This window comes from Phalacrocorax carbo, chromosome 1 (assembly GCF_963921805.1).
Source record: "Phalacrocorax carbo chromosome 1, bPhaCar2.1, whole genome shotgun sequence".
Lineage (NCBI taxonomy): Eukaryota > Metazoa > Chordata > Aves > Suliformes > Phalacrocoracidae > Phalacrocorax > Phalacrocorax carbo.
Genome location: NC_087513.1, coordinates 25,127,136 through 25,141,723, shown reverse-complemented (window position 1 = coordinate 25,141,723; position 14,588 = coordinate 25,127,136). Strand labels below are relative to the sequence as shown.

The 14,588-nt window shown below is 38.3% G+C and overlaps 1 protein-coding gene across 1 annotated transcript in view; it reads right to left on the bottom strand.

The window, feature by feature from the left end:
• The window catches only part of ATP6AP1 (ATPase H+ transporting accessory protein 1), a 68,615-nt gene extending 56,779 nt beyond the window's left edge, over positions 1–11,836 (bottom strand). The window contains exons 1-3 of the mRNA XM_064446397.1: positions 11,443–11,836; positions 3,589–3,715; positions 3,415–3,483 (exon numbers count right to left, since the gene is read on the bottom strand). Coding sequence (XP_064302467.1) covers positions 3,415–3,483; positions 3,589–3,715; positions 11,443–11,555 — 309 coding nt within the window. The 5' untranslated portion in view covers positions 11,556–11,836. The remainder of the gene's footprint in view (positions 1–3,414; positions 3,484–3,588; positions 3,716–11,442) is intronic.
• Positions 11,837–14,588: the final 2,752 nt, after the last annotated feature.

Genomic DNA, 14,588 nt, shown 5'->3' with positions numbered 1-14,588 from the left:
GCAGAGTCTTGAAGCAAAGACTCCTAAAGAAATTAAGCTGCTTTAGCGTGACAGAACCAGTCTTCACATGGATGTAGGTAAAGGATAGGTAAAGAGTAGGTAAAGAGATAGCAAGGAAAGGGTAGAAAAAAATATGTTCCTGCACTAGGGTCTGTTCTGTTCCACATGTTCATAAATTATCTGGTAAAAAGGCATAAATATTGAGCTAATGAAATATGCTGATTATGCTGAATTATTCAAGACAATAAAGGTAATGTCTGACAAACTGCAGAAGCAACTTCTGGTACAACATCTTGGGCACAAAGTAGCTGATGTGATTTAATGTAAATTGATTTTAGCAGAACACAGGGTGAGGAGAAACAACACCAATTTTATGTACACAATAACAGATAATAGAGTCAGAACTCAGTGTTACCCTTCAGTAATGAAACCTTAAGAGGCACAACAGCTCTTTGAAAATGTCAGTCAGTGGCTGATAGTGATCAGAATTAAAAAATCAAGTATTAGCAGTTTTTTGAAAAAAGCTAGAGAACAAAACATCATCATGTCACTAAATAAATCTACGATGAACATGTGTCTTGATTATTATGCAGTTCTGCATGCCCCCTGGTCAAAAATAATATAATAAAACTAGAAGAGGTAAAGAGAAAGGGAACAAAGACAATCAAATCTATAATAGGACCTCTGTATCATGTGTGACTAAACAGTACTCCTCAATCTATGACCAGTGAGTAAGGACAAGATGGAGATATAGAACCACGAATGGCAATGACTTACAATAATAATTATGCAGCTGCACAGCTGGCCACTAATTGGAGTGTGTTACCATGCGCTGCAGTTCTAAGGAGCTGAGCAGTTTGGGGAAAGCCAAAGCTAATATTAAAGAAAAATAGTTTGTAGGGTAGGTGACTGCTTCACAAAAAAGTTCCCCAAGTGCTAATCTTTGTATTTTATTATTTAATTTAAAAGTTCTTTGAATGTTTAAGACAAATTGTCTACCTATAAAAATGCTTTTGTATTAAATGGAAATAGAATTCTTTTATTGCATACAAAACCATTGATCCCAAAAGCTCAAAACAGCTGCTAATGTAGCTGAACAAATCTAACATCTGCAAATGTCTCTGTGGTTTACAAACCTATAACTCTTCCACAAATAACACTTCCTTCTTGTGGTACACATGCTGCTACATGCACATATACATTCTAAATGAGATCTCCAGTTGAGGTTTGTGAGTAAATTTGCATTTCTGAAGTTCAAAAGGAGGATACTCGAGTGACACGGAATATCTATTATAGCTTAATGAATCGCTTGTATAATACAGAGCATGAAGGTATAAAAATTTGTGATTATGCAATATCAAAGATTCTAATTTCCCCAGTGAGAAAATTCAGACTTGACCTTCACTTTGTCCTGTGTTCTGTGAATATTATGACAGAGTCTTTCATAGCATGATTAAGAATGGATTTCTTTCCCAAAGTAGCTCAAGTGGAGTGCAACTGATGCAATAGCAACCGAGCAAAGTCTTGTAGCCTCTCTAACATCCAAGATGGAATTGGATGATTACAAAGATCCTTTCTGGCCCTAAAAGCTACAAGTTTATGCAATAGATATTGACAAAACTCTCCATATGGGCACCTAAGTGAAAAAGAAATATTTAATTTATACATCTCATTTTCTTTCACTGAAGTTACAGCACCTCACCCCCACAAAACTATGCTAGAAAAATCTTAAGATTGCCAAGTCCAACAGAACAAATCTTGGAAGTGCTGGAGTTACGGCAAGCAATTTATTAAAAGAAACTTTCCAGTTTTAAAGAAGCTGTAAAAAGAAAAAAGTTTCTCAGCTGCAAGACAGAAAGGGAACAGAGGCAAGGTCAGAAAGCAAACAAACTGTTACTGACATTTATTCAGCTTGTTGAAAAACTGGTTTAAGTCTTTGCTCTGCCAGATACAGACCAAAGATTTACTTAAACGCAGTCCTTCCTTTAGCTGAGGACCTCCTCACTAGCCTCTGTAGGTCCCCAATCCACTCAGTATACCCCCCAGTTTCTAAACCCATCGGTCTCTGGACTCATCTCTAGCCTTTGGCTATAAGCCCTATCTACAGTGCTGATGGAGTCCTTATTGCAAGGCAAAAGAAGACAGTTTTAAATACTTTAATATCCCTCCCCTTAAACATCCAGGGCATACTTAAATGAGACCACCATGTCATTAGGAGCTTTCAGAGTCATGTGTACGTTTCAGACAGCTTCTAGAATCAAACAATCTTTGCAGTCAGGCAGCAACAAAATTTGCTCCAGAAACAGCTTTGCATAGACTTTAAACCCAGGAAAGCTAATGCATACCAGAGAAGTACCAGAACATCTGCCTGTGGGCTCAACCGCTGATCCTTACATTACAAATTATTATTACTCCCACTCATTCCTCAGAAAACCCTTGTACATACTCTGAATAGTTGGTTTTGTTCCAGCATTAGGGTTAAAATGATGTTATGTGGCAAAGAGATTAAGATCTCCAGTATCAATGACACAAGGAAGACATGAGGTTCTTAGACAGTATAGACATAGGGACAGGTAATATGTGAATATTTATGTATTTAATTACAAGTACAGCTTGCTGTGTGGTGCTTGGGAATTTACACTTCCTGATGTGCTCCGATACCAGTTGTGTTACTAATAGCTCTGTTCATCCTGCTCTCCCTACAGGAATGCCTTATGACTTCCACATGTCAACGGATCCTTTGTCTGATTAGTGTTCAATAAACTGTCATGTAAGTATAACCAGTGGTGCTGTGCACAAAATCTGTAAACCTGAGTGAGAAGAGAGGTTGAAGTTGCTGACTGGCCCAGGAGGACTCGGTCTCAGATTCTGTGCCTGGAGTTAATACTTACTCAAGTAGCATGGCTTTTTTTCATGAAGATTAAAGCAATCCAGTATCTAGTTATATATTAACTACATTCAAATATGAAACGGTTAACTCCCTGCATGAGTTAAGAGAGCTCCAATTTCTATGAAAATAAATCAGATGTTCAGTTCTGAAAAACAGGAAAAAATAATTGACTCCAATGGCTTCTTTTCTTCCTGTGGCTTCAAAACAGAATTTTGGGGTGTCAGTCTGGAAGTTTATTTGTTTTTTACAGTATAAAATTGCAGCATGTTTAGGAATCATTTTGCCAGTTATGATGAATTCTGAGAACTTGAACTGCAGCAATAAAATAGCTACAAAACAATTCTGCAAACTCAGTTGATTTCCGTTAACCCATCTGCTTAAACTGAAATAATCTTAATAAATAACTTAAATAGGAAAACTGCTGCAATTCAGCTTAATTTTCCCAATTATTGTTTGTTTTCATCTTTCTTATATCTTTTTTCATTTTAAATACTGCATATAAAATAAAAGAGATAAACACTTGCCTGAATATTTTGAAATGGGTTCTTGTTACCGTAGGATTCACTGAGGTATGTGAAATCATCTATGCTAAGCTGAAAAACAAAAGGAGGAGACTGATGAGAAGGAGCCACGACATCTCATTTAGGTAGAGACTTGCACTCGGCATTGGTAGGAGAAAAGGAATTAATGTTACATACTGTATGTTGCAGGAACAAGATGAGGTTTCTGGAGTTCTGCATAAGAACAGGTTGCAAGAGTGCAGTCAGCTCCAGTGCTGAGACAATGTGTCCTTCATGCAAATCAGTGTCTGGATTCCACTGTAATCTACAAAGAAAATGTTTTCATGTAAAATTTGCTGACAATGATGACACCTCTTCTTTCTTTAAATATCCAGCAACAGGTAATGATATCATCATCTTTGGATTAAGATCAGGTTTACAGTTCAGTTTACTTTCATCCTACTCAAGAGAACTTGCCCATTTATGCCCATATCACATTAACTGTATTACAGCAGGAATGAAACCGGTCCAATCAAGATAGCTGTCTCTGCTTCGTTATTTGTGTACAACAGCACAGCTGCATCTTTCAAAAAATTAGCTAGTAAGTGGAACAAAGAAGAATATGTTGAAAACCTTCAGAGAGAATTCCCAAAGGGAATCCCAGCTCCCAAAACACTTTCCAGTGCCCTCAGACGTCTTGGTGACCAGAGAGGAGAACTCAGGCTAGACCACAAGTTGCCATAAATCAATATTTTTCTGTAAATATTTTGTTAAGTAAAAGTGGCTTTTCAGTGATATCGTAAACAATCTGATCTCCCCTACGTTTTTGGTGATGAAGGAACCACTCTGCAGAAGCAGCTCAGAAAAGCCATCTTTCCAGAAGCAGGAGCTCTTATCAGAAAAGCTCAAGACACCAAGGAAAGCTTATGATTCTTTTGCCAACTGGTCATTATGAGGATTGGACAAAGTAGCTACAAAAAAAACAGTTCTGGGCAAAACAAAAGGTGGCATTATTCTTTCAACACCTGATTGGGATTTTAAGAGTATGCAACATGGCCCATAGGGATGAAATTTACTATGAAAATTTAGGTCCTAGATGTCTTCACTAAGGTAATATTGTCATTCTGTAGAAAACCCAGAGCTTGGAGCTTAATCTCCCTTCTTCCACAAACACACATCAGTTGCTAAGGCCTGAGAAATCAGGTATTCCAGATGCTCTAAACAGTTATAATTACAAAGAACAGAATATAGACAATTGCTGTGTGCTGTAGCATGAGCTATTATATGATTGCAATTTGGTGAAGTTGAGATGCTTATTAAATTTTCTAACCCAAAAGCAATTCAGAAATGATCCTTGCGCAGCAAGCTTTTATGAACGGAAACAATCTCTGCAGTCTCTTAAGATGGAGGCAGAACAGTGGTAATGAACACATAGGGGGGTTTCAATGTTGTTTCTCAGATAAGGAAAGTCTATATTTCACTTCAAGACTTCTCAGTTATTCCAGTGAAGACTGCTGGGAGTGAATCAAAAGCCTCCAACCGCACCCACGACACAGATAAAAACAGTGGAGTCCTGCAGTACAAGATACCTAGATCGCTTCAGAGTTTGGAGTTTGGGCGAGTGTTAGAGCAAAGAGTACCTGTGGAAAACTCTTTCAGGACAATGTGCTGCGAAGGTTAAAATTAAATTCTAGTAGATCTTCTGTCTGTTTATTTTTCAAGCTTTAGAAGTAAACCCTGCTGTGCAGGAAAGAAATCTTTTTCTATTCAGTAGAAATTTTCATTTTATATTTTCTTAGTTTTGCTCAGCATCTTCACGTCTTTATTAACTTGTCCTTGGAAATCCATATTACTTAGACAACTTAGAAATTGTAACAGGCATGCCTCAACTTTTCAGAAAAGTTAAACCTCACGACCTCAAATGTTTAAGAATACTCTTTAAAAATAAGATATTTGAAATCACAAAAACTCCTGAAGATTCTGAATTACTATTAAGGAACTGACTTTATGCATTCCATGGCCACACCAAAATACTAATGATATTAAAGGAAAAGAAAATAGATTAAGAGATGTTAAAAAATGGCTTGTGTGAAAGAAAATGATAGTGAATATCCTGGTGTATTTATTTAGAAAACTATCTAAATTTATTTCATGCCTAATATTAGAAAAAACTTGAAGATTTTCAGAGCTTTTGGGACATGCAAATAAGAATAAAAGGTAACAGAAAGGATATGAAACAAAACTATGTTATTTGCAGCAGCACAATGGCAAAGGCTTGTTGTGAACTCAGAACCTCAGAAATTTAATGATCCTGTTTTAAAGCATACTTGCTTCTAAGGTATTCCCAGTTCCTTGAGGCAACTCTTGCTAGCTAGCTAACCTTGAAAAGCACCTTTTGAGTGACTTCTTAGCTTCCAAGCAGTCAACTTCAGTAACTCCAGCATCATCATTAGAAAAATAAATCTACATCAGTTAGCCAATAATTCTATTATAATGCAGCATTTGCGGAATACTTACATTCACCATATTATACACACCTTTCTTTTGCTTCTTTCAAATAGTTTGCTGAGCACTGTGCATGGCGGTAGGCAAGGCTACACCCTCCATTGAATGGGCTGCTACGGTCAGCTGGGTGCAACAATATTCTCACCATGGCTCAGACAGGAAATGTCAGTATGATTTACTAGCTGGTTTACTGTGAACTGCAGAGTGAACTGGAGACATGTGACTGCCACGGATAGTGGCTATGGTGGATAAGCTGAGGGTATGCTTTACTGAATGCAATGAGCTGGTCCATCCCTTTGAACTCTTCACCTCAAACAGGCAGCAAGAGATCAGAAAGGGATGGTATGGGATGAAACAGGTGGTAGGCCAACACACATATTGATTGCTACCATTGATTGCTCGCACAAAATGTTATGTCCAAAGATGCACACAGCCTTGTGCAGTCATCTGCATGCTAAGCATATCAGACTTAACCTCCCCACTGTAGATTCATCCTGCGGTCCACAGCCGCGGGGGCTTATAACAACGAGCATCTCTGCTAATGTGTGTGCTTTCCTGCTGGCTAAAAAGGAGGAAACTTAAAATTCAGCTGCTCTCTCTTTCCTCCAGTAGCCAGACAATGCACTAAAGAAAGAGAGGAAAGAAAGCTCAGCTTGGTATTTTACTTCTTTCTTGTCCCTAACTGCTATGGCATGACAAGAAGTTTAGGCATACAGATTCTTCTCTGACCAGTGCCCTTTCTAGGTAGAACTGGGATTTGACCATTTATTTTTGATGGAAGCAAAGATTTCCAGTTTTCTTGTATCTGGACCTCCCAGAGGGGGAGACAGTAAGATGACAAGACTTCGATCACTCTAACTTGTGAGCTTACATTCTTGCTTTGTAGCTGGCTTCTGAACTCTTTCTTACAAATTATTCTTGTCAGTTTTCACTTTCACTCACCTTGTGATTACCATATAAGAAATATTTTGTCCTGCACAGCAGAAGTAAACAAGCTAATTAAAAAAAAAATTTGGAAATGACCTTCAAATACCACTTTTACACACAAAGCTTGCATGTCACCATTACCAGCAGCAGCAGCAGAATGAAAACTCATGATTATAGGAAAAAAAATTCCAAAAGCTACTCAAGCATGCTTAGCACGCAGTATCTCCGTAGAAGTCCAAAAAAGTTACAGCTAAAACAATTTTCTTTTTCCACTGTATCCTTTTTATGTTTGACCTTCTTTCAGCATGTTTTTCAGCAAATTCCTTGCAGTTTTAAGAAATACTGCAAATGTACTATTTGGCATTAATGCCTTCTCAAAGTCACAGAGTCTGGATTTTCCAGAAAAGGATTCATTTCCCAATATAAGCATAGCATAAATGAAGGTAGTAATACATTTTCAATGACTGTAGGCAAAAATCATTCCTAAAGTAAACACATGGGGGGGCAATCACAAAAACTAACTGTAATGAATTTATTTTCCCAGGCTCCCTCTCTAATCTATGGAGGGAAAGAAATTATTTTGAATATTGGTTCAAAATGGCTAAATCAAGTTTCTTCTGTGAATCATATGCAAGAGGAACCTCTCCATCTCAACTGCTTTGAAAAACAACCAGGAGATATTAGTTTAAAGGCTAATTTAAGATAAAGGTTAATTTTTCTAGGCCAAAGTTATTTGGAGAATGTCCACTGTACATATTAGCATTAGTTTGTGAAAAGCAGGACACTGTGACCTACTGAGTTATTCCCACTTCATCTTTTTCTTCAGTTCAATGGAGAAAGACTATTGTTTGGTAGAAAATACTTTTCTCAAAGTACAGATCTGCATTTTTCTTTCTAGAGGAAAGAGGTATTTGATTTACTAATGTCCCCATAAGGATTTATATCACACTTCCTTTATGCTTTGTACACTGCATGTGTTTGTCAGTTGCAGGTTTCATCCGTATGTGACATCTAACATTATCTTTAATAGCATGATTACAGTACAATAATATTGCATAAAAGAGAGACTTTAAAGTGTTACTTTCTTCTAATGTAGCTGTTCTGAGATATGGCTTTACAAACACTGGCTAGTTCTTAAGAAGAGCAAAATGTATCATCCTTCAACTCGATATAACAGATAACCTGGGAGAGGGTGGTTGAATAGATCGGTAAATCTCAGCTTCTGTTGACCAATGACTCACTGAAGTTTTAAACTGGTGGGACATAAGTGAATAGAAATCCATTGATAATTGCTGCACTTCTTTAGTTACCCTTCCGAAAACTCTTAAATAGTAGTTTCCAGATTTCATAAGCCTGTAGATCACACACTGCAAACCTTTCATCACTGCAAAGTACCAAGATGTAGACGCTGGAGTAAAGGGGTAGCAAACAAAAGTTACTGCTACAGTTTCTTTATTTTATAAAACAACATAAATCTCCTTTCCCATGACTTTCCCTAGAACTAATTTCTGCTCCACAAGAACTTCACCTTTCAAAAATGCAAAGGTCATGGTAGGAGGAACACTTCTTCCATAAAATGTTCTATTCCTGGAAACATAAAACCGGTTTAATCAGTCCACTATCCTGCTTTGCTTGCTCTAGATTTGTATAAACTTGAACAATCTGCAGTAGAGCAAGTTGCTAATTGCATCTTGGTGGAAAGTTTGCTGTTATGACCACCCTGGATTAACTGATAAGACACTGCTTATATTGACAACAGGTCTTTTGTTTATATAAACTAGGAAGCAGGACAAAGGAAGCACTGATCTTTGCTTAGACTCTTATGACCACTTTCATCCTAAGAACAACTTTTTCCAACATTTACTTGGCTTTTAAATACAGAGGTTTAGTACTCATACATGTGCCTGTGTTGTATAAAGGTGAACAGATTAAGTACTTTGAATATAAAAAAGCCTTGATGTAGAGTCATCCCTTTATTTCTTTCAGTGGGGAAAAAAAGTCAAAATTACCTAATCAAACTTCACCAAACTCTGCAGATTCCTATATGTTGTGGCTCCCCAGGGACCAGAGGTTCCGTTTCTGGAAATGCTTAAGAGGCTGGTAGACGTATGTCAAAGCTGGTATTAATTACTACTGAGAAAAGGGTGCAATGTCCAGGACACATATGAAAGAAACACAATCAACACCTCCTACACATCTGTTTTCTGTGGCCCCCAACATTACAGCGTCACATATGAAAAACCAGAAAAGTATCATGCTTGTCTGTATGGCACTATACATGGAGAAAGATCTGCTGAACCCCTCAACAAAGGAAAGACATGGAACTGTTGGAGCAGGTCCAGGGGAGGGCCACAAAAATGATCCGAGGGCTGGAGCACCTCTGCTATGAGGACAGGCTGAGAGAGTTGGGGTTGTTCAGCCTGGAGAAGAGAAGGCTCCAGGGAGACCTTACTGCAGCCTTTCAGTACTTAAAGAGGGACTATAGGAAAGATGGGGGCAACCTCTTTAGCAAGGCCTGTTGTGAGAGGACAAGGGGTAATGGTTTTAAACTAAAGGAAGGTAGATTTATACTGGGTATAAGGAAATAATTTTTTACAATGAGGGAGGTGAAACACTGGCACAGGTTGCCCAGAGAGGTGGTGGATGCCCCGTTCCCAGAAACATTCAAGGTCAGGTTGGACGGGGCTCTGAGTAACCTGATCTAGCTGAAGATGTCCCTGCTCACTACAGGGGGGTTGGACTAGATGACCTCTAAAGGTCCCTTCCAACCTAAACTATTCTATGATTCTATAATTCTAATCAATCTAATTCCTGATGTTCATAAAATTTCAGAATCTTCCTCTGGCTGTCTTAAAATTAACACATTAAGAAGCAACTACAAAAAGAAAAAAGAAAAAAACAAGATTTAGCTCAGACTTAAATCTTAATAAACTTGCCTAAAGACAGAAGATTTACGCTAGGATAAATGAGAGCAGAATTTAGTCTAATTCTCTTCCTAGTGACAGGTAGGTAATTCACAGTGTCTCAAATGTGTTGAAAAATGGCTCAAAGCTTCCTGAAAGGTAGAGTGAATCCAGTGCAACTAGTTGAAAGGATAATTACCTCCCAAGAAGCCATTGCCTTGGTTCCTTTCCCAGTTTACAGAAGAGTATATCACAAGCAACACTCTGGGCATTAACAAAGCAATAAAGATACAAAAGAATCAAATCCCATGAATTCAGACGCGACAAGAGTTGATGACCAAAGGAGTTCAGAAGCAAAACTCCCCCTGCCCAGGCATGCACAGTTTGGTCATGCCAGCAAAGGGACCCAACAGGACTCCCTGTCACTGTAGCCCCTCCTATTCATATTTACAGCAAAAGTGAGGGTTAATCTGTGCACCAAGACTATTTGTGGTGCAGCAAAGCATTTCATACTTATGATGTCACCCAGCTGGATTGTGACAAATTACAAGTTCCAAATGCTGTTGGTGTTATGGATTATTTGTATTAGAGAAATGAATAAATACCCAGCTGAGATCAGGCCTGTTGAACTAGGTAAAATATATAATTCCTTGCAGAGGCTATGAGATGAACTCCCCATGAGAGGGTTTACAACTTAGATAAACCGGGTTGAGAATGTGGAGGATTTAGGAATTAGGATAAGAGTGTCAAATGATTTACTCAGGCCAAAGCACGCCCTAAGCAAACTTAGAGTACAACAGGTCTGTTGTCACCTTCCCACCCAGAACAGGACTTTGCCTTTGGTTCTTCCAATCAGTCCTGCAATCCCGTAAGTCCTTCAGGAGCCTTCTCTTACATATCTCTGACACCGGCTTCCTGTATTTTGGGGCAATACTTCCTAGACAAAACCAATGTGTATGTCCCGCAGAGACAGCCTTGTGAATAGTGGCACATAGTCCTCTGACAACCTTATATATGCAGTACCCATCTGAAGCTATTGTCTTGCCCAAGCAGCCATATTTCTGGAAGTCCCAAGTAATTAAATAAAAACCTTAAAGTCTGCATGAATAAAATTCTTGTTCTGAAAAAAGAGGTCTATGTCTGCCTCTTTCAAGACAGGTTCAGATTCTTATTTCATAAGTATATGCAAACCCCTGAATTTCATGTTTCTCTCCAGATCTGTCAAGACTCCGCAGCTGTTTGTAACAACTTATGTCTATACATGCAGCAGTGTATTCTATTAAAAAAACCTGCATTAAAAAGAATATTAAAGTGAAAACTCAGGATTCAGGAGTTAGGAAATGCAAGGATTAAGGTTGCCCACACAGATTTTGGTCAGCTCCTTTTTGTGAAACTACCTTATGTTGTGCCTTTAAGTCACAACATCTCCAACTGGAGTTCAAGGTTACCTTAGGGTGAATAAAGCCTATCTACCTCAGATTTGAAGAATATGGGGTTTTATTTACTTCTTACTGCCCAGCTTAGAACACTAAAATTATAAATAAAACCAGGTAAATTCATCTGTTAGGCTGTTCGTTTGCCGAGAAGTAAATTTATTTATCGGTCAGTTTTGTTGCCCAGAGGCTATTCACCGCAACCGATGATATACAACATATTCTGCACACACACACACAGAGCAATAGCATAAGTAGAGATACTCTTTTATCAGATTTCTTACCTCTGAGTTGACCAAAGCAGCATCGGAACATGGTCCACTGACAGAGACATTTTGACCAGCACAGCGAGGGTGCACAGCAGCGGGGCTGGAGCAGCAGAGCCGAGCCGCGTCATGACTCCAGGCAAGTGTGTATGTAACTGGCCAGCTGCAAAGGGAAGTCCGAGCGTACGCACAGCTGCGCTTTCCGGTTCAGCTGCAGCTATCCGGATTCAGCCAGGCTGCTGGGTGAGGTTGCTCTACAACAGCAAACAGTGGGAAATTTCATAACATGGACTTCCTTAGCCTGAATCCGGGAGTTATATGTACTTACAATAACTTTCAGTTTTGTGATTTAAGCAGCTCATAAAACTCTCCGCAGTATAACCATAGACAGATTTCTCTAACATTCTACTACAAGGGAGAGTCACGAAGTCCAAACTCCTCTCCTACTGTTTTCTAACTCCTTGATAACTTCAGGCTGATAACAGAATTGCTCAACTTCAAAATGGAGTTTATAGAAAACTTTTCCGTACTGCACAAAATGTATTCTGCAGAACTTCTGTCTTCTTCCCCTGCTACATATTATCATGTCCCTCAGCTTAGTTCTTTCACATGTACTGAGAGCTGGTGCCACACATTTGGGTGTTGACAGGTTTGAAATTGGCAGTAAATCTACCCATTGCAGATTCCAGCAAGAAGGAAGAGAGTGAGAAAATGGTACGTTTGGAGTGTATCAACTGAAACATGGAATTGTTCAGCTATCTTTTGCATGGAGCGATGCTCTCCCAAAAATCAAAAATATCAAAAGTCAAGAGCAAATTATAATCACTTCAAACCCTGACATGACTTCAGTATTTCACAAGTCTCATGCAAGATCAAAATAGATAATTTCTTCATGCTGGGAAGCAAATTACTCCAGAATACTTTTTTGCTCCTGCCAAGCACTGAGCTGTTTCTACACCTTGTGACTGCATTAGGCAGCAGCAGTCACTTGGCATGTGTTCGGCACAGGGCACGGACGCCTCTTCACAATCAGAACAAGATGTTAGGGGTAATAAAAAGAAAATTGTTAGCTTTGTTAAAACAAGTTCTGATAAGGGAAAAATAAGGAAGCACAAAGAAAATTGTAAGAGAAGATATAAACAGATGTCAGAAGACGTGTACTTCTGAATCTGGCACATGTAGCTTGATTAATGAAATCCATTTGCCTTAACTCACAGCATACTGTTACAGTGCTGTTGCCTAATACAAGGCAATTTGTTCATCACTTCCACCTCAAATCAGATTTCTGAGACAAAAATAATAATTTTGGAGGAAGCAATAAAACCAATCATCTACATGTTCCTTTTCTTCTCCGTGTTACCTGCAAGTACATAACACTGAGGTTAACCCTTTAATTGCACTTTTCCCTCTTCTCCTCAGAGATATTTTATACATCCTTAATTTCCCTTTTCACAAGCCAGTGTTTGTTCATCTGTTTAAGGGAGTGTACAGGTAAGACAGCAATTCATAGCACAAAAAAATGGGCTAGAACTGGACCACCCTAGAGAGAATTTAGTATGAATTGGAATAGTTTGGTCAACACAAGCAAAATACTTTGTAATTCTAGAAGTGGTTGACTTTTCCATGGTATCTTCCAGAACGTGAGAGATGTGGTTTCTCTCGTAACTGTCCAGAACAGTCTTGCCAGTTTCTGTGTGCATCTCCTGCTCACAAAGCCAATTGACTCGGACACTTCCAGTCTGCGTCTTACAATTAACCTTCATATAAGAAACAAAGACAAACTGAAGGTCAGCATTATATAAATCAAGAGTTCACAATATGGTTGCCCACAGAATACTAAAGGAATCACAGAATTTTCAGCAAAACTTTCAATTTTGCAGAAACTACTAGATTTACATTGCACTTGGCAGTCTAGAGAAATAGGGCATTACTACTTCTACACTTTCTTTTATTCCACTAAGCCCATGCCTCTGCAGATTGTGACTCTCTTCATTCTTTAGCTTGATAAATGTAGAGATCCTTGCTTTGTGAAACAGAGCAAGAAAGCAGCATATCTTATTTTTCTTCTAATATGAACCAATGAAGAGTAGGTTCTAGTGGGTTTCATCCATTACTAATACAGTCGATAAATACGACCAACACTGCCAGGAATTCTACATAAGAATAAGCCCTCAACAATCTGACCTAAATGCATGGAAATCGAGACCAACAAATATATAGTGCTCTACAAATACCTGTTGTAACCTGACAGAAACCTCACCACAAGAGCAAATGATTCATTACTAAGCATTTGACAATTCCGTACTTACTTTTTTAATGGGTGACTAGTGCTTAAGTCTATTATCACAGCGTGTTTTCATAGGGCTAAAACATTTACACCATTTCAAAAATTCCACTGTTGGCATGTGACACTTCTTTTACAAATCCATACTTTTTAAGTCCGACACCCTGGACGATTCCTTGCTTCTTGTTTCTGAAATGGTTGACTTAAAGTAGGTGAATGAAAACAAAAGAGAAGCTAATACAGGGGAGAGAATTATGAAGGAGAGGTGTATTGTCCTTGTCTCTTTCCAGCTGGTAATATATCAGAAATTCATTATTCCTTGGTTTCACCTGGATCTTTTGGAGGGCATTTGCACACGCTAACCAAATCACACAAGAGTGAGATGGAGCACAGCTGGTGGGTATAGTCTCCATATTCTGCCTTATAGAAACAATCTTAATACTTTTTGAAACAAAAACAGATTGTTTTCTCTCAGATTACCATATCACTTATGAACAAAATTTTAACTGAAAACAAACTGAATTCTCATTTTTAATATTTCTCCACAAACCTCAGTTTGGGAATAACTGATGTGAAGAAAGCTTTGAAAGAAAGGAATGAGAAGAACCCATTGCCTGGGATTTTTATTTGCCTCCCTCAGTGAATTTGGCTCACAAATCCATCTGCATATATTTGCTCCTTTTTCTTTTTTTTTTTCCTTCACTCCTAAAAATAAAGATTTCTTGCCAAATTATAAGAAAAAAAAATATACCTACTGCAAAGAGATTGCTGTGGTTCTTTTATCTGTCAGCAGGAACCTAAAAACACTTTTGATTGATGTCTGTTGATATACAAAAAAGCACACACAGTTTACTGCTGCATTTTCCATAGGATTTTTTCC